We start from the raw sequence: 18036 nt of genomic DNA on the forward strand, positions 1-18036 counted from the left end.
CTCTAGTTTTGTCTTTTACAAAATGTCATATAGGTGGGATCATACAATATGTAGCCTTTCAAAACTGGCTTCGTTCACTTAGCAATATGCATTTAAGATTCCTCCATGTCTTTTCAGGCCTTCATAGCTCACTTCTTTTTATTGCTGAATAATAGTCCTTTATATGGTTGTACCACAGTTTATACGTTCATCTGTTGAAGGACATCTAGATTGCTCCCACTTTGGGATAATTATGAATAAAGCTGCTAACAAGAGCGATATGCAGTAAGTTTTCAACTCAGATAAATACCTAGGAGCACAATTGCTGAATCTTATGCTAAGACTATATTTGGCTTTGTAGTAAACTATCAAACTGCCTTCCAAAGTGACTATACCATTTTGCAGTTTCACCAGCAATAAATGAGAGGTCCTGTTGCTCTGCATCCTCTGCAGCACTTGCTTTTATCAGTTTTTTGAATTTTAGCTACTTTAATAAGTTTATAAATGTCTTGTTGTTATTTTAATTTGCAATTCCCTAATGACATATGTTGTTGAGTATCTTTTCATATGTTTATTTTTCATCTGTATGTCTTTTTATGGTAAGTGAAGGTGTCTGTTTAGATCTTTTGCCCGTTTTTTTAATTGGGCTGTTTTCTTGTTGAATTTTAGGGTTTTTTTGTGTGTATTTTGGATACAAGTTCTTTATCAAATATGTGTTTTGTAAATATTTTTCCCCCAGTCTATGGTTTGCCTTTTCTCTTAACTGTCTTTCATAGGGCAGGATTTTTAATTTTAGTAAAGACCAGCTTACTCATTTCTTTGGTGTTTGTTTTTGGTGTTGTGTGCAAAAACTTAACACCAAACCCAAGGTCACCTAGATTTTCTCCTATATTATCTTATACAAGTTTTATAGTTTGTTTTACATTTAGATCTGTGATCCATTTTGAGTTAATTTTTGTGAATGTTAAAAGGTCTGTGTACAGGTCTTTCTTTCTTTTTTTTTTTTTCCTTGCATATGGATGAATGTTTAGTTGTTCCAGCACTGTTTATCAGCTATGAATTAAGTTTTTACAAAAATATTTTTCCGGTTGGCTCCATAGTATAGTAGTTAGAACGTCTGCTTTACGCTGAGAAGGGTCCTGGGTTCGCGCCCCAGGTGGAACCATGGACCAGGCCCAGGGTGCACCAGGCTCCGGCTGCACGGGTGCATGCCGCAAGCGTGTGGGAGGAGACGCCCCACCTTCAGAGATCCACTTCTTAAGGAGAAGCAGCAACATCTGTAGGTCAGGGGTGGAGGAGGGGAGAATTAAAGAGGGGGGAAAAATATATTCTTCCAATTTCGGGGGGAAAAAATATATTCTTCCAACTTTGTTAGTATTTATATATGTCTTTCTATCCTTTTCAAATTCATAGCCCTTATGTTTAAGTATGCATCTTGCAAGCAGCACACAGTGGTGTTATATTTTTAATCCAGTCTAATATCTTACTCATGTAATTGAATACTCTAGACCATTTACATTTAATGTAATTACTAATATGGTTAGGTTTTTAATATACTTATCCAGCATTTAAAATTTTTCGTATTATTTTAAACAGCCATCTTACCAGAACCATTTCTAAGTAATGAAGATAATTTAGGAATAATTCATATAAAATTATGGTGTATAAGTAGGCAGCTAAACTTAAACAATTAATCTTTTTAAAAAAAGCAATTTTAAAATGACTAGATTTTTCCACATGCAAAATAAATGGGTTAGTTTGATACATAGTCCAACAATGGAACAAACCTAGAACTCTATAAGAAAATCCAGGATATGTTTGCCATCACAAGACTATCATGTCATGATAATGTGTTCTGCTATAATTTCTTTTTAAAAATGCCTTTTAAAAGCTTGAACCCAGCACATGACAAAGCATTTTGTGCCACTTTCATGTGTGATTGACAGACTTCAAGTTCTAGTTTTAATGCTGATATGTGAAAGTTACTCAGAAATTCCAGTTATTTGAAGGAATAGCAGACAGAACATTTGAAATAGAGGTTTTACTAGAAAATCCAGGATTTATTTTTACTGTCTTTTTTTCTTCTTAGGATATAAGAATAAAGTCTTTTCATTTTAGAAGGAACATGTTTCCCCCTTTTTAAAAGCATTTTGTATTTATTGTAGATAATTTAGATGACAAAATAATTCAAAAGAGAAAATTAAAGTTATCCTTAAGTCTGTCACTGAGAGATAACCAAAGTTATTAGCATTTGAGTTTTTACCATGTATAACATATATGTACATGCGTATTAGCAAGTGTATTTCAAACCATTTTCTGTCCTGCATTTTCCTACTTAATAGCGTTTTGACATTTTCCATTGCCATTTTTATTTATTATTAGGAAAAATGTGTGAGGAAAAGAATGCGTGACTCCATAATTAAGAACACAAAAGATACAATAATATGGAAATTTAGGGCCAGAGCACACAGATTTTCCTTCAAGACACTACTTGATCCTTTTCTAGCCTCTTAATACCAATTCCTTTACTTTTTTTCCTCTTAATCCCCCACCCCACTTCCACCCCTCCCCCCAACTTCCACCCCTGACCTATGGAGGTTGCCATTTCTCCTTAAGAACTGGATCTCTGAGGGTGGGGTATCTCCTCCCACACGCTCACAGCATGCACCCTGGGCCTGGCACTCCTGGAGCACTGGGAGGAGGCGGGCGCTGGTGCACCTAGGGTATGATCTGTGGCTCCACCTGGGGCGCAAACACAGAACCTTCTGCGTGTAAAGCAGATGCGCTACCCACTACACTATGGAGCCACCCTCTCCTTTACTTTTTTATGTGTATGTTAGTATGAAAGTATTCTTAGGAAAGAAATGAAGATCGTGAATTAATTGTTTTTCAATTTGCACAATAATTTGTCAAAATTGTTATATTAGAATAATGTGTGGAAAGGTATAGTTGAACCCTTTTGCTTGTAGTTGTTCAGTTGTCAGCTTTATATAAATTAAATTATATAAAGGTAAATAATTCACTATTAATTTCTAAGATTAAGGACTTTTCCTTCTAGACTCCTTTCTACGAAACCGTTCAAGTTCTGACCATGAAGCCACAGCTATGATGAAAGCTCAGTTTATGAGCCTCTGGGATGGATTGGATACTGATCACAGCTGCCAGGTATTTGAAAGAAACCTGCCTAAGACTTTGTGGTATTGCGGTAGTGGTGGTGTTAATAGGAGACTTTGGCTTTTTTACAAAAGTCTTTTTCGTAATTATCTTTAAATGATGGAGATCTGAAAGAATACAGTTTGTTTTGAGGTTTTCATGTTTAACAAAGTGTTTATAGATGGTCTCAGTATCTGAAACGAGTATAACAGAAGAGAAAAAAACAGGGCGAAGCCTCTGCTTGGAATCTATGCCAAGGAAGTGGAATGACTTGTGGCTCTGGCTACATGTTTCTTTGACTCTTACCATAAATCACTGCAGTCTTTACTCTCAGTTCTTATGTCACTTATTTTCATTAGATGCTGAAATTTACTTTCCCACTTCCTATCACATGCACCTTCTTTTAAGATTCCAATTTTAAATAAAACAGTCATCTCTCCTAGTCTTTGTCTCTTCCTCTTCTAAGGCTGTGAAAACTAAGGTCCCTTGATAAGCCACCAAAGAGAAAGCTGCTAGATTGTTCAGCTTACCTCTTTGGGTTCCCATTTTCACTTAATTTTTCACCTGTGAGTATTCTATGCTTTTTTTCCAATTACAGTTGGCATTCAGTATTAAGTTTCAGGTGTAGTAGTTAGACATCTATAGAATTTACAAAGTGATCCCCCCAGTTAGTCTAGTACTCACTTGGCGCTATATGTAGTTATTAAAATCTTGTTAACTATGTTCTCTGTGCTGTACTTTACATCTCTGTGACTATTTTGTAACTACCAATTTGTACTTAATCTTTTCACCTTTTTACCCAGTCCCCCATATAGCAATCACCAGTTTGTTCTCTGTATCTATGAGTCTGTTTCTGTTTGTTCATTTTTTTTTGTTGTTTAGATTCCACATATAAGTGAGACTATATGGTATTTTTCTTTCCCTGAATTATTTCACTTTAGCATAATACCTTCTAGGCCATACTTGTCAGGTCAATGATGTGTTTTAAAAGTAAAGTTAAAAAAAAATATCTGGCATGTTATTTTTCTGCCATATTACTTGAAATGGAAGTTCTAGAACCACTTTTTTTTCATGAATCACCTATTTGTATCTCTTTGAAAAGTTTTGCAAAAGTTAACAATAGTCTTCTGTTGTTTTAACTTTACCGGGTATTTTCTATTTTGTAATCTCTTTGCCCTTTTTAAAAAACATAATATGTATAGAATCATATCTTCCATCACTTCTAAAAAGTTATTTCTTCAAATATTGTTTCTTGTTCATTCCCTATGTACTCTCTTTGTGGAGTGCCAATTAGATATACCTCATTTATATGTCATGTGTTTTAACTTTTTATATTTTTTCTCTTTTTATCAAATATTCTGGGTAATTTCTTTATCTCTTTTTTTTTTCCAATTTGTCGATTCTAAGATCACTTTGATGTCTTCTGCTATTTAATTCTTTCGTTGAGTTTATTCTTTCAGTTAGTAAATTTTTCAGTTCTAAAAATTCTTTTAGATTTTTTTTTTCAAGTTTTCCATGTCACTTTTCATGAGCTCTTGCCCATCAACTCATGTTTCCAATTAGATTAGAAAACCAGAGCCCTGGCATCAAACTAGCTGTGTGACCTTGGCCAAATTATATAATCATTTTATCTGAATAGAGGAAATAATATCTATAAAAAGGGGAGGATAATATCCACCTCAAAATTATTGTAGAAGTTTAAGGAATTTATCAGAGTAAAGTACTTATAACAGATCTAAATTTTCTACATATTTTCTACATAAATATTTGCCATGTGATTTTTAAAATTCCTCCTTTATTCCTTTAAGTATATTAACATAGTTATAGTCTATATTCAGTAATTCTAACATGACTATTTGTATATCTGGTTCTTATTTGTTTGAGTTTATGGTGGCTCTTGTGTTTTGTGATTTCATGGGGGAAAAAATCATATTTGGTTGAATTTTGCGTGTGAATTTTTGGAACCTTTGTTGAAGGTTCGTTGATCTAAGAGGATTTGTCCTTTGCCATATTTTTTTCCCCAACACAAATAGATAAATTCAGGTTATTTTATGTATATTAGCTGAGATCCATGTAGGCTGAATTCGAACCATGAAATCTCAGGGAATTTATATGGGTGTTTATGTGTTTATATGTCTTTCCAAGAACCAAGGCTTGACTCTACTGAATAGGTTTTCTAATATTTCACTTTTCTAAAACTATGGTACTCATGAGTCCCAGCTTTATATAGGTGGTCTTTCATCAGGCTCTCTGCCCTGTGATGTGTCCAGTGCATACCCCACTCTAAGCTCTATACATTATATGTCTACATGGTATGTGGTCAGCTTCTACCCTTGTTTACCTCCCTTAGGCATAGGCCTTCCTCCTGTCCTCAGCTTAATTCCTTTACTTTTTTGCAGATTTATCAATTAATTTATTTGCGTTTTTTATTACTCCATTATTTGTGTGTGTTCTGTAGCCAGAGGAGTAAAGGATCTCCTATGTCTACCATATTCCCATAAATCAAAAATAGGAAACATATCATTCTCAAAAAGAAAATTAAACCACATGCCCTCATTCTACATCATCTTTATGAAAATATAGCTTCATTATGAGGGAAAGTTGCCTTTAATGTTTGTTGGATGATTAGAGAAAAAAGCACAACATAGATAAATTTAGGTGACAGTAATAGAAGCAATTTTTATTAATAATTGCTTCTAATACATCTATTCAATGGAAATAGTTTAGGTTTCCCAAAACTAATAACCTCCTAAGCAACAGTATTTAAATCGCTTAAACAATCAAATAGTTAGATTATGAAGAGAAAATACTTAGTATTTTATAATATCCTATCAAATTATAGTTTAAAAGACCAAGGAAATAGTGACAGTTGGGTGAAGTATATACTTCAGAGCCACTTCATTCGGAGCCCCACATCATGGCTCTGAGACAGTACATTTTCGAACTGAGTTTTCAGAACCATAATTTATCACGCTAATAGTACTTACTGTTTTCATTATGACAAATTGCTTTTTATTAAACTCTAGCAACTGTTTTCTTTTTACCTTTTTTGTGTGACGAGGGGTTAAAATTGATATTATTGATTTGAATAATAACTTCAGACATATTCTTCTTTTATATCAACCAGTTAGCTTTTCTCTAAAATTGTCTATTATATGACTATGGATGGAGCCCAGTACTCCAGTTAGTATGTCTGATATGGCCATACAGGAAACAAAAACAGTTCAATGGCTCCAGTAAACCTATCACCACTACTGGAAATATAAGTTAGCCGATGACATGTTTTTCATCTTGAGAGACATGAAACAAAAGAAACATGTATTTAGGATATTCATTGACAAAGTTTTGAGGCATGAATTTAGATCTGATTATTTTAAATGTGAAATGATAAAAAATTTATCTTTATACTTTGTCTTAAAGATTTTTAAAAGTCTTAACTAATACCTAAAAGGTACATTAATTTTGTTACTTAAATACTAAGAAATTACTGTTGCTTCCCATTTTGAATTTTATCTCATTTACACTAAACACTGAGTTTATATATGTGTAAAGATTGTTTTTGCCCCTTAAAATTTGCTTCTTTAAGGGAAACTACAAGTAGTTTCATGCATTCTTGATTTTTCACCATGACTATTATTAACCTATATTTTATTCATTAGAACATGTTACGCTAAATTTATTTGGATTCCTTGATCCTAATTTTTAGCATTTCATCTTCTATACTGGGTTTCTTTGTTTTGTTTTAGGCAGTTTGCCTAAAAAGTTTCTCAAAATACAACCCATTTTTCAGTTTTTTTCAGGTACTGCCTCAACCACAAAGCCTTTTATGATTTTCTGCCACCTAATATGGTCAGCCTTCAACACACTTCCATATCACTTTGAATCTATTTTAACACTTTAAATATACTCCATCTCAAAATGTATTTATTTACAGTCATCCTTTATATAGTTAGTTCATTTGATCAATTTAAGACTTTGTTTTATATTTGATAGAAATTTTCCTTATTAACTAAATAGAGTTGTAGAAAATCATTAAATAAAACTAGGTAAGAGCATTAATATTTTGATGTTTAGGACCAGTTATCCAAAACACAAAATTGCATTAATATTTTGGAACTAACATTTCTCAAATTTATATTTGTATTTGTAGTTTTATTATTTCCCTCTAGGTGGCAACCTCTCACAGTTAATTGAAAGTTATTTGGCTCTTGAGTATCATTCAATATAAAAAATAGGTGTAGAATATAAGATTTGATGGATCTTTAAATATGTTCCTGAGTTAGATTTCAGATTATTTTAGAAATCTAATACCCCTTTGCGTGAAATAAAATAATGTAAAATAAAAGTTTCCTTTAGAATACCAATAAATTTCATTTTGAATCAGTGTGTGCTATTATTATTGGGTTATAGGGAAATATCATCAGTAATGGTAATATTAGAGCCTTTCAGAAATTTAACTTATTTTGTATATACTTATCTTTATTCATGTTGATTTTTCATCTCTCTCTGCCCTTATAAATAAGTGACACTGATGCAGAAGTTGGCAGGGTCACCGGCAATTTTTTAAAAATTCTACCCAGCATTTTGATTTTTACTTTTATTTTGTTGCCCTTCTTTAAAGTTAGATTGTTTAAAGTTTTATGAGCATTGAAAAGATGTCATCTGCAGTGCCGACGTATGCCATGAGATGAAGATGTGTGAAATCTAGAGGGAAAAGTACATATCTGGTACTACTACTAGTGTCCTCAGACTTAGGGGGAATGGTTCTCTCTTAAATGTTTTTATTAAGGTACTTGAAGTATTCCTCCGTATATACTCCCAAGTTATAAAATAAACGGCTTTCAATTATTCAGCGTATAGCCGTTGAGCAACTATATTTTGCAAAATACAACAGATTTTTTTAAATCTTTATAATTTTTCAGTAACTGAACAGTATGCTATTTTAGTTACTTTAGTCCAGTGAAATAGATCAGTCTAGCCAGCTTTGTATTATCTATTTAGAATTAACTTTGATTTATATCTATAAATATTTGAGTAATACGTACTGGATTAATGCCAGATTTCTTATCGCAAATTTAGTTCAGATGCCACTTAATTTTCTGTATTTTCTAAGCCCTAGTAATAACATCCAAAAAGGAGTGTTATAGGTAGATTTAATACCTTTGTTTTCCTTTTGTATTTAGGTCATAGTGATGGGAGCTACTAATCGTCCTCAGGATCTTGACTCAGCTATAATGAGAAGAATGCCTACAAGATTTCATATCAACCAGCCTGTAGGTGGTTTTGACTGATATTATGAACCCTTAAATATTCACTTTTTTTTAGGTCTTTACTGTGATTTCAAGAAGGGGATAATTTTTTTTTTTTTAATAAGACTTATCATTTATGATAGGCAGGGAAGGAATAGGGCAACAATCCCCATAATTGCTTCTTTGTTCTTTCTACTTATTTCTCTCTCTCTCTCTCTCTCTCTCTCTCTCTCTCTCTCTCTCTCTCTCTCTCTTTCTTCTCCTCCCCTCTCTTTTCTTTCTTTCTTTCCTAAGGTTAATATTATTTGCTTCTCTTCAAAATATATAATTACCTCAAGTTTGCCTAGACACTTTAGTGATTTTCTTTAGAATGTAGCAAGTTCTCAATGGAAGACAGAAGAAATCGAAATTATAGTTTTGGTTTAGCATAGGCTGAAATTAGGGGGATTAGGGTTGAAGAACTGTTCTGTTCAGAAGCCCGACAGGAAAAACAACTGAGATTTATTTAATTGTTGGCAGTTGTAGTCCGTGCTTTCCTCTGACAGTATTAATGATTAACCAGTAGCTAAGATAGTACACTTTAACTTAATGTGAATGACGGTAGTGTTGAACCAGTATTGTTTTCTCTCTAGTGTTCTTTTTTTTAAGAAGTACCTTCAAATAGATGATTACAATTTATTTATAATTTTTGCCCCAAATGCTCAGAACTTGAATTTTGTCTGCCTTTAGATAAAAGAAAAAAGAAAAAATACAGGATTAGTAATAGAAGATGTGTGCTGTACAATCAGCATGTAGCAGAATTTTTAAGTGTCGTTTCTTTCAAGTTTTGAAATAATTATATTATAATTAATTAATAACCTGGCTAAAAATCATTTGTCCTCTTTTATATTCTGCAGCTTACCAGATCAATCTGTGGCCACAAACATGGTTTCCTAAATGTCGATGGTTGTGGCCTCTAAAAAATTACTCTGATCAACTATTTGCTATAGCTACAACCTCTGGTCCCTCTGTGGGTATGCACATAGTTATTTACCTGACAAATCAATGAAGAGATTTTCTTAACTTGATGTAGGAGACGATAAAATTTATTTAGTGCGACTACTATTTATTGAGCATTAATATGAGGTAGATAACTGGTAGGCTCTGGTGAATGGAACATGGCCCCTATCCTCAAAGAACTCTGTTGCATGGTAGTAAGACACAATAAATAATGTTAAATGTACTTTACAAGGGTATGTTTAAAGAACTGTTAGAGCCTGATATGATGGTGAAAACTAATAATTCTGTCTGAGGAGTTGGTGAAATTTATACAGTTCAGGTGGGCTTTGAAAGATGGTAAGAATTTGATAGGCAAGTGAGGCAAGGAAAGGCTTTCCTGCCAGAATGAACAAAGGCAAGAAAGTGTGGAAGCTCATATTTAATGGCGACTTCTGGGGTACTTCCATTAGGGCACCAGGGAAAACGGAGATGAGACTGGAAAGGTAGGCTGCTGCCAGGTTTAGATGAACTTTCCATACTTCTCATAAGAATTTTGACTTTATTTTGTTAGCAAGGCATCAGAACATTTTAAAAGAAAATTAGTTTTAAGAAAATTAGTGGTTGAAGATGAAGATTACGTTGATAGAGTCTCTGCTTGTAGTCCATAGAGAACAATACAGTAGAATAGAACATAGGATACATAGCATGGAAAATAGCCTTTATTAAAGTTGTAAGTTTAGTATATTAATTTTGTAAGTTATCAAAATGAGTTGAAACAGTTAACAAGTTTGTTATAAATTTGTATGCTGTTATGTAGAAACTGGTTTCTAACCTTCCTTTCATTCTATTTTTTGTGAACACACACACTTTTTATAGGGTAATTTTTTGTTGTTGCATAATTATATGACATCAAAGTATGTGATTGACTTTACCTTCAAATTCCTCTCCAAGTTAAATATTTATTAACAAAATTAGTTATTGGTGAGCACAGAACATACCAAATTAACCTTCATAACACACTTGAACAGAAACAGCAGGGTTTGGTTTTGTTTTTTAGGTCATTTGATTCGATGCTTATTAAAACCAGCTTGATTTTTTTCAATGGTTGTGGGAATGGGAATGAGTTCAGCCATAATAATTCTTAAAAGCATTTATACTTACTATATGTAAGGTATTTTGTAAAAGTTTCTATTCTCTGGTATAATATGAAGCATCACGGAGTGGGGAAATATAAGCATGTGAACAAATATATTATCAGCACTAAATAAAAATTCAATAATTAAATTAATGAACATGGAAGTTATATGTTGAAATGGGGGAACCAAAGAGATATTGTTGCCATCTCTTTAATTACTGGTAAAAATTTTATGGCAGTGATGTTTTCAGAATTTTCTAAATGAAGGAAAGGAGATTTGCAGAGCCGTGGAGGAAAGACATTGGTAGAGGTATTCATCTACTCACACAAGAAAGATTTAAGGGTATGTTATCTCCCAGACATTGTGCTAGGCACTGGGGATTCAGAATGAGATGTAGTTCAGTAGGACAACCATGAATGATTGCTCTGGAGGCTAGAATCTAGACCTTGCTTTAGCCTGTAGTTTCCATGACCTCTGTCAGAGTTTCTGTTATTCCATATAGGTATTTTAAGGTAGTTTACAGAGATTGAAGAAATACTAGGAAAACTAGTTGATCCTTACTTTTTTAAAAATAGTAATTGAAAATTATCCTGATTTTAGGCTCTAAAACAAAGAGAAGCAATCCTGAAACTCATCTTGAAAAATGAAAATGTAAGTAGAAAATTATAATTTTCCCCATCCTATTAACATTCGTTAATTCATTCTAGAAATGAAAATGGAACCTGAGAATAATGTAGCTTTGAACTTGATGTAAATTATTGTAAAACTCTTGCCTGCTCATCTAACTCAATAACTATGATATACTTGAACTAATTAAAGACAGTCTTTTAAAAAAGCCATGTTTTCATATCTACAGATTAAAATCCTCTGATGTTTTTCAGACTGTTTCCCAATTATATATGTTTATTTTTATACAAAAGCAAGGGTTTTTTAACTTCAATATTTTTGAAGTGTGGAATTTAGATTTAAAAGGTATGGTAATCAAAATCTTCAATAATTTTTGTGTTTAAGTTTTTTTCAAATAGGTCATATAGTCACGTCGTAAAATTACAATATATTAAATGGTTCACAGGAGAAAGCCTCAGTCCCTCCCCTGTGTTTCGTCTGTATTGTTTCAGATGGCATTATGCCTGTACAAGCAAATTAAAATATACTGTTATTTCTCTCCCCTTTCCTACAAAACCATGTTAATAAACCCCCTATGCATTGCTTTTTTCACTTATCTTTGAAATCTTTCTGTGTTAGCATATAGTTAGTTTCCTTATTCTGTGTCCCCTTTTTTTCTTCGCACTGTGTTAAGATTCCATTGTATGGATATACTGTAGCTTAATTGGCGCCATTTTGAAGGACATCCTGGTTGATTTTGGTCTTTTACTGTTATTTAATGCTGCACTGAGTAACCTTGTACATTTGTCATTTCACACTTGTACAGAAGTGTTAGTACAGTGAATTTTCCAAAAGAGGAATTGCTGATATTTATAATTTTGCCAAATTGTCCATGCTCAGTTTACTCTTATACCAGCAATATTAGAGTGCCTTTTTCCCTATAGCCTTGCCAACAGTGTTATGGAACTTTATGCCAACATGATAGGTAGAAAATGGTATCTCATTATAGTTTTAATTTACATTCTTTAGGGATTAAATGACCATTATATGTTTAAGAGCCACTTGAATTTTTTTCTGTAAAATACCTGTTGATATTCTTTGCCCATTTTTCTTTTGCAGTGTTCTTTTTCTTATAGATGTGTAGGAACTCAGATGTATTAGGGAGATGTGTCTTTAGTCTACACGATTTGTAAATATTTTTCCCAGTTTGTCTTTTGATTTTACTGGTTTTTTTGTTTGTTTGTTTGTTTAATCTCTTTATGGCTTCTGGGATTTGAATCTAAATTAAGAGGGCCTTTCCACTCCCATGATTATAAGAGAATTTTCCATATTTTCCAACTCTTGCTACTTTTTCCACCAAAACTGTAATCAAATATATTTTAATAACATGGTATTCTTCCCTATCCTAAACTTCATACTTAAACTCACTATTTGAACTTACTATCTAAACTAAGAAACCAGAGATTCCCATAGTGAGGGATACTTGTGTTTCAATGGTTTTCCTCCTTTTTTGCATCACCATCAATCTCATGGTTAATTCTGCTCAATACATAACATATCTACTTCTCCATCTCCCATGTTTTCCCATCTTGTCTTATCTGTAAATGTTTTAGTTTTATCTCTAAAAGACAGAATTTTTCTTTTTAACTCAACCTCATTCCTTTTCTTACTCCTAACAAAAAATTGACCATATTTCATTATTATCATTGAATATCCAGTTTGTTTTAAAAAAGAAAAAAAAGTCTCTTTTTTTTAACTATGTGTTTGTTTGATTTGGGATTCCTATAAAGTTCATAATTTGAGATTACTTGATAGTTTTAAAATCTCTTTTAATCCATAGACTGTAGATTCTTCCTTTGTCTCTCCTTTCTTTCACCTTCCCTTTCAATTTATTTGCTGAAAAACAAATCAGGTGGATTTGTCCAGATTTTACCATATTCTGAATTTGGTTCAGGTTGGCAGTCGAGAAAACAGGACTACTTCTTAGGTAGAATTATATTCTTTGATTGGGAGATACATAATATCTGGATATCCTTTATGGTTTTGTGTTTACATTTCAATCTTTGCTATGTATTTTGTATTTATTGGGATATACCATATGCGATGTGAATCGAACTTTGCTTTTGTTTTCCAGGTGAATACTCTGTTGTCCTAAGCCACTTATTGATTAGGCCATCTTTTCCTCATTAGAAATGCCAACTTTCTCATATCTGAAATTCTCATATGTATTGACTGTGTTTCTGGACTTTGAATTCAGGTCATTGGTCTTTTGTGTCTTTATGCACCAACACCACAATGTTTTCATTATTGAGGCTTTATAAATTTTAATAGCAAGTACAGCTAGGCACCCCTTATAGTTCCCCAGCCCAAAGTTTCCTGGTTATTTTTGCTCATTTTTCTGTGTGAATTTTAGAATTAATTTGTCTAATTCCAGAAAAAACAAACAGCAGTTTTTGGTGGATCGTAATTCAAGAGAATTAAGATCTTTTTGATGTTGAATCTTTTCTAACCAAAAACATGTATGTCTTCCTGGTCGTTCACGTCTTCCCTGGTGTCTTTCAGTAGTGTTCTGTTCATTTATTTCTTTAAAGTATGTCAAAATAGCATCTGTGCTGCTTTGCAAAAGTTTAAAGAACCTAGCAAATTTTAGAGATTAGATCATTGATTACTAACCATTGCAGGGATCATAGAACCCTTTAAATAAAGAGATAAAAGATATGAAGTCATTCCTTAGAAAACAATTCCAAGGAACTTCCTAAAACCTTCCATGTATTCTAGGTAAGGACCTACTATCCTACATGAATGAGAAATCAACAAATTACATTTTACCTTTTAATTGAATATTTAATAACTGCTTTCAAAAAGACATTGTATAGTTGTACTGCTGTTTAGGTAAAACAATTGCTAAACCTTTAACAAGGATAAGTATTAATGAATAGTTCAGAGAAGAAAGCAAAGAGGATAAAATCGTAAATTCTTTTGAATTAAGGTGGCTATGATGTAGCTAGAAATTTTAACAGGTATTAAAAGATAGTTGCTGACAATTTTGTAGAGACATCGTTAACTAATACAGTTATTTAATTTAAAAGTTTTTAATGAACGATGGTGTTACATGGCTGAATGTTAACCTTTTCAAACCACATATATGTGGTCTAATGTAGTTATAGATGATGTACGTGATTTACGTATAGATGATGAATGTAAATGAGATTTAAGCTCTTAAAGTTTTCACATTTAAACTTAAGAAACTATTCATTGTATCTAACAGGCCATCAAGTTTTCACTTTTAAACTTAAGAAACTATTCATTGTGTCTAATTTTCACTTTGATTTCAGTATCCTGCTTTTCTTAAACAGCAATATCTTTGAAAATTCTTTCAGAATTATATTCATTACGAGTGCAGGGAATATTTAGCATTCTGTTTCTTACTCATGAAAGCACGAAGGATTAGTCTCTAATCAGTTTTATGATGCAAAATATGAATGCTCTCTGGATAACTGCTGACATAGGAACATCTGATTTTCCACTAGCTGGTATTTATATGTTGAAAGCATATTATGACTTCAATAGAATATGAAAGAAATTAATGTAATTTTGTTAAAAGATGCCTCAAATCAGTAACACATTTATTTAATAACATGAGCACCATCATGCTTATACATTGCTGGGCAGAATTGGGGTATTTGATACAAGCAGACTACCAGACTTTTATATTTTCTGAGTTTTTCTTCTCTGAAGACAGAATGATGGTTTTGAAATGATAGGGTTTTCTGGTCTTTCACAATAAGTTTTTAACTTTTTATTTTTCAATTAAACTTGACATTCAGTATTATTTTATATTAGTTTCAGCATAGTGGTTAGACATTTAAATAATTTACGAAGTGATCCCCCTGATTAGTCAAGTACTCACCTGGAACTATACATGGTTATTAGAAAATTATTGAACATCATTCTTTGTTGATAGATCCTTAACACAACTCACTCATCTAAAAGAAGATAGTGTAGTGGTTTTGGCTTAAAGTTTTAAGTATAAAAAGAATTAGAATAAAATTTTTACCTTATACAAAGGAATAGTTAACAAGCATGGACTTTGGAGACAAGTCTGAGGGCCTCACATTCTGGCTTGACCATTTCTTGCTGTGTGACCTCAGACAGATATTGCTTAGCATCTCTGTGTCTCATTTTTCTCACTTGGAAATCAGAGATAATGCCAACAAGCTAATAGAATCATTTGGAGAATGTAAATTAAATGATGTATGTAGAATGCTATAGTACCATGCAATTATATACCCAATGGTAGATATAATAAGTGCACACAAATTAGTGCTGTTCTTCCAAGCTATTTTAGAAGTTCGTTAATTTATTCCAGTATTGCTCTCACTATCCAAAACCTTTTTTATCTTAAGAATTGCCTTCATAGTTGCCTATTGAAAACAGTTCTCATTATGTCATGGTATGTCTCATAGCTATTACCTTAAAAAAAGGGATTCTTTTGGAGTATTTGCTATGTGCCAAGAATTGTTATGTGCCAAAAGTTGTTCCAGAGTCAACTGTACATTGTTTTATTTAATCCTCGATTCATATAAGGAGTCCATATCAGTACTGTTTTACAGTTGAGGAAACTGAAACCCAGAAAAGTTATATAATAAATTGGCCAGGCTCACATAGCAAAGTGGTGATGGAGTCTTTCACTTAACTATTATGGTATGCTATCTCTATAAATTAATTTTGCTCTCCCAATGACTATAATCTTCTCCTTTTCGTTCTTTTCTCATAATTATTTTGTTCATCTTTGTGACTTTATTATCCTGTCATGCACAAGATTTGTGAACATAATGTGGCCCAGCAAAGGAGTGGTCAAAGGATAGGGTGGAGGTGTCATTCTAGGGAAGAAGACTAATTTTTAACATCATATAATTTGAAGATCTTTTAAAGAGTTTTTCAAATTTATAAAATATTTGAAACGTATACACAAGTAACCTTATCTTTACCACCCAGATTTAACAGGTGATCTTATCATATTTTGCTTTGCATTCCCCTCTGATCACCTACCTCTGGTAGCCTTCTGTCCTGAAGTTGGTAATGTGTATCAGTTCCAGTGAAAGGTATGGATAGATACATAATACATGTGTAGGTGTATGTTATTTTTACTTGTTCAATGTTACAAACAGGGAAATTAGATCCTTCCATGTGTCTGATTTCACATGTATACTTACGAGTTCCTCAGACACAGAAAAGTATAAACTATAAGAGAAAGAGAAATAGACAAGTCTATGATTAGATTGAGCATTTCCAGAAGTGTAAGGTAACATAAACAAAGTGAAAAAACAAGCCGCTGGGAAAACATTTACAACCTTTTAACTAACAAAGGACTAATATCCAAATTATACAAAATTACTATAATCAGTTGTGTCAGGTTTATGTGTGTACATTATTCGATCACAGGTACTACCTGCAGCCAGCTCTAGGACCTTATTGTCTGATACATTAGTATTTGAGACATGTGTTTAAATATCCCAGTATTATTGTGGACCTGTCCATTTCTCAGTGAAATTATGTTAATTTTGCTATGTATATTTTGAGGTCATGTTATTAAATGTATACTAGTAGAGAATTGTTATTTTTTCTGATGAATTATTTTTTATCATTATATAATGATTTCTATTCCAGATTGTGTATTTTGAGTAAAAAAATCTATTGATCTGATATAAATAGAACTACATTAGCCCTCTTTTGGTTAATATTTGCATTCGATATCCTTTTCCAATCTTTTACTTTGAACTTTTGGTGTTTTTCCTTTGAGATGTAATACTAGCCTGTTTTATTTTCCTTTTCTGCAGGGTGTGACCCTTACAAACCTCAAATAGCTACATTTTGGTTTTTTTTTATACAATCTAATCTTGTCTTTCACCAGACTAGTTTACTCTGTTTGCATTTGTGGTGATTACTCACAAATTTGTCTCTCATTCTTTCTTATTTTAGTTATATCCATGTATGATGCTTTTTCTTCACATAACCGCACCCTCCCACACTGTTATTTTTCTCTTGTATTCTTTATCCCTTTATTCCCCTTTTCCTCTACTAGTTTAGAAGTTACGTATTCTCTTTTAGTGATACCCTTAAAATTTTTTAACATATATGTACCTAAAGTCCAAGTTAATGATATGTCTTCACTATTTCCAGTGCTATAATTTTAAGACTTAACACTTCTTTAACGTAGATGTCCCCTCCATATTACATGTTCTTGTTGTCTAGAATTTTAGTTTTACATGGTTTCTCTACCTCCAAATTAAATTTTTATTATTGCTCGTTATATATTGAAGCATATTTAGATTTATCTATATGCTTACCTTTTTTATTTTTATTTATTTTTTGCATATCATCTCTACTTCACACCCTACCTTCTGGGTTCACTTTTCTTTTTATCAAAGAATATGTGATTAATGTTTATTTAACCCCCACATTTAGGAATTAGAACACTGTCATGTGAAGTCACAGTTGCAGAGCTGACAATAGACCTCATGTCCTCTCACTTCCATGTCTCTTGTCCTTGTGTAAAGTTGTTGTTCTTACTTAAATACTGGGTCTTTCAGAAAAATGAACTGGAATTTAGTAACTTTAAAAGTGGCATTTCAGATCAATGTGGGAAAGTAAATGTTAAGACAAATGGTTAGCTAAATGTGGGGGAAATCCAGAAAGACCTCTATCTAATACATGGTGTTCAACTCCTGGCTCTGATGCATGATCTTGGGCCATTTATTTTCAGGTCTCATTATTATCTGAAAATGAAAATGAGAATACTTATCTGACAGGATTAAATGAGAATAATACATGTAAAGTGTTTAGCACAGTGAATGACACATGAGAATCATTTCATAGATGATAATTATTATAAGTACGTTTTTTTCTTGCTCATTTTCTCTTCTTAATCTACA

The 18036-nt window shown here is 32.5% G+C and overlaps 1 protein-coding gene across 3 annotated transcripts in view; it reads left to right on the top strand.

The window, feature by feature from the left end:
- ATAD1 (ATPase family AAA domain containing 1) overlaps positions 1 to 18036 on the top strand; it is a 53048-nt gene that overhangs the window by 19986 nt on the left and 15026 nt on the right. For all 3 annotated transcript variants that reach the window (XM_039871798.1, XM_039871797.1, XM_039871799.1), the window contains exons 6-8: positions 3038 to 3144; positions 8316 to 8405; positions 11096 to 11146. In XM_039871798.1, the coding sequence (XP_039727732.1) occupies positions 3038 to 3144; positions 8316 to 8405; positions 11096 to 11146 (248 nt within the window). The remainder of the gene's footprint in view (positions 1 to 3037; positions 3145 to 8315; positions 8406 to 11095; positions 11147 to 18036) is intronic.

Source organism: Pteropus medius, unplaced genomic scaffold (genome assembly GCF_902729225.1).
Source record: "Pteropus medius unplaced genomic scaffold, Ma_sr-lr_union100, whole genome shotgun sequence".
Classification (NCBI taxonomy): Eukaryota; Metazoa; Chordata; class Mammalia; order Chiroptera; family Pteropodidae; genus Pteropus; species Pteropus medius.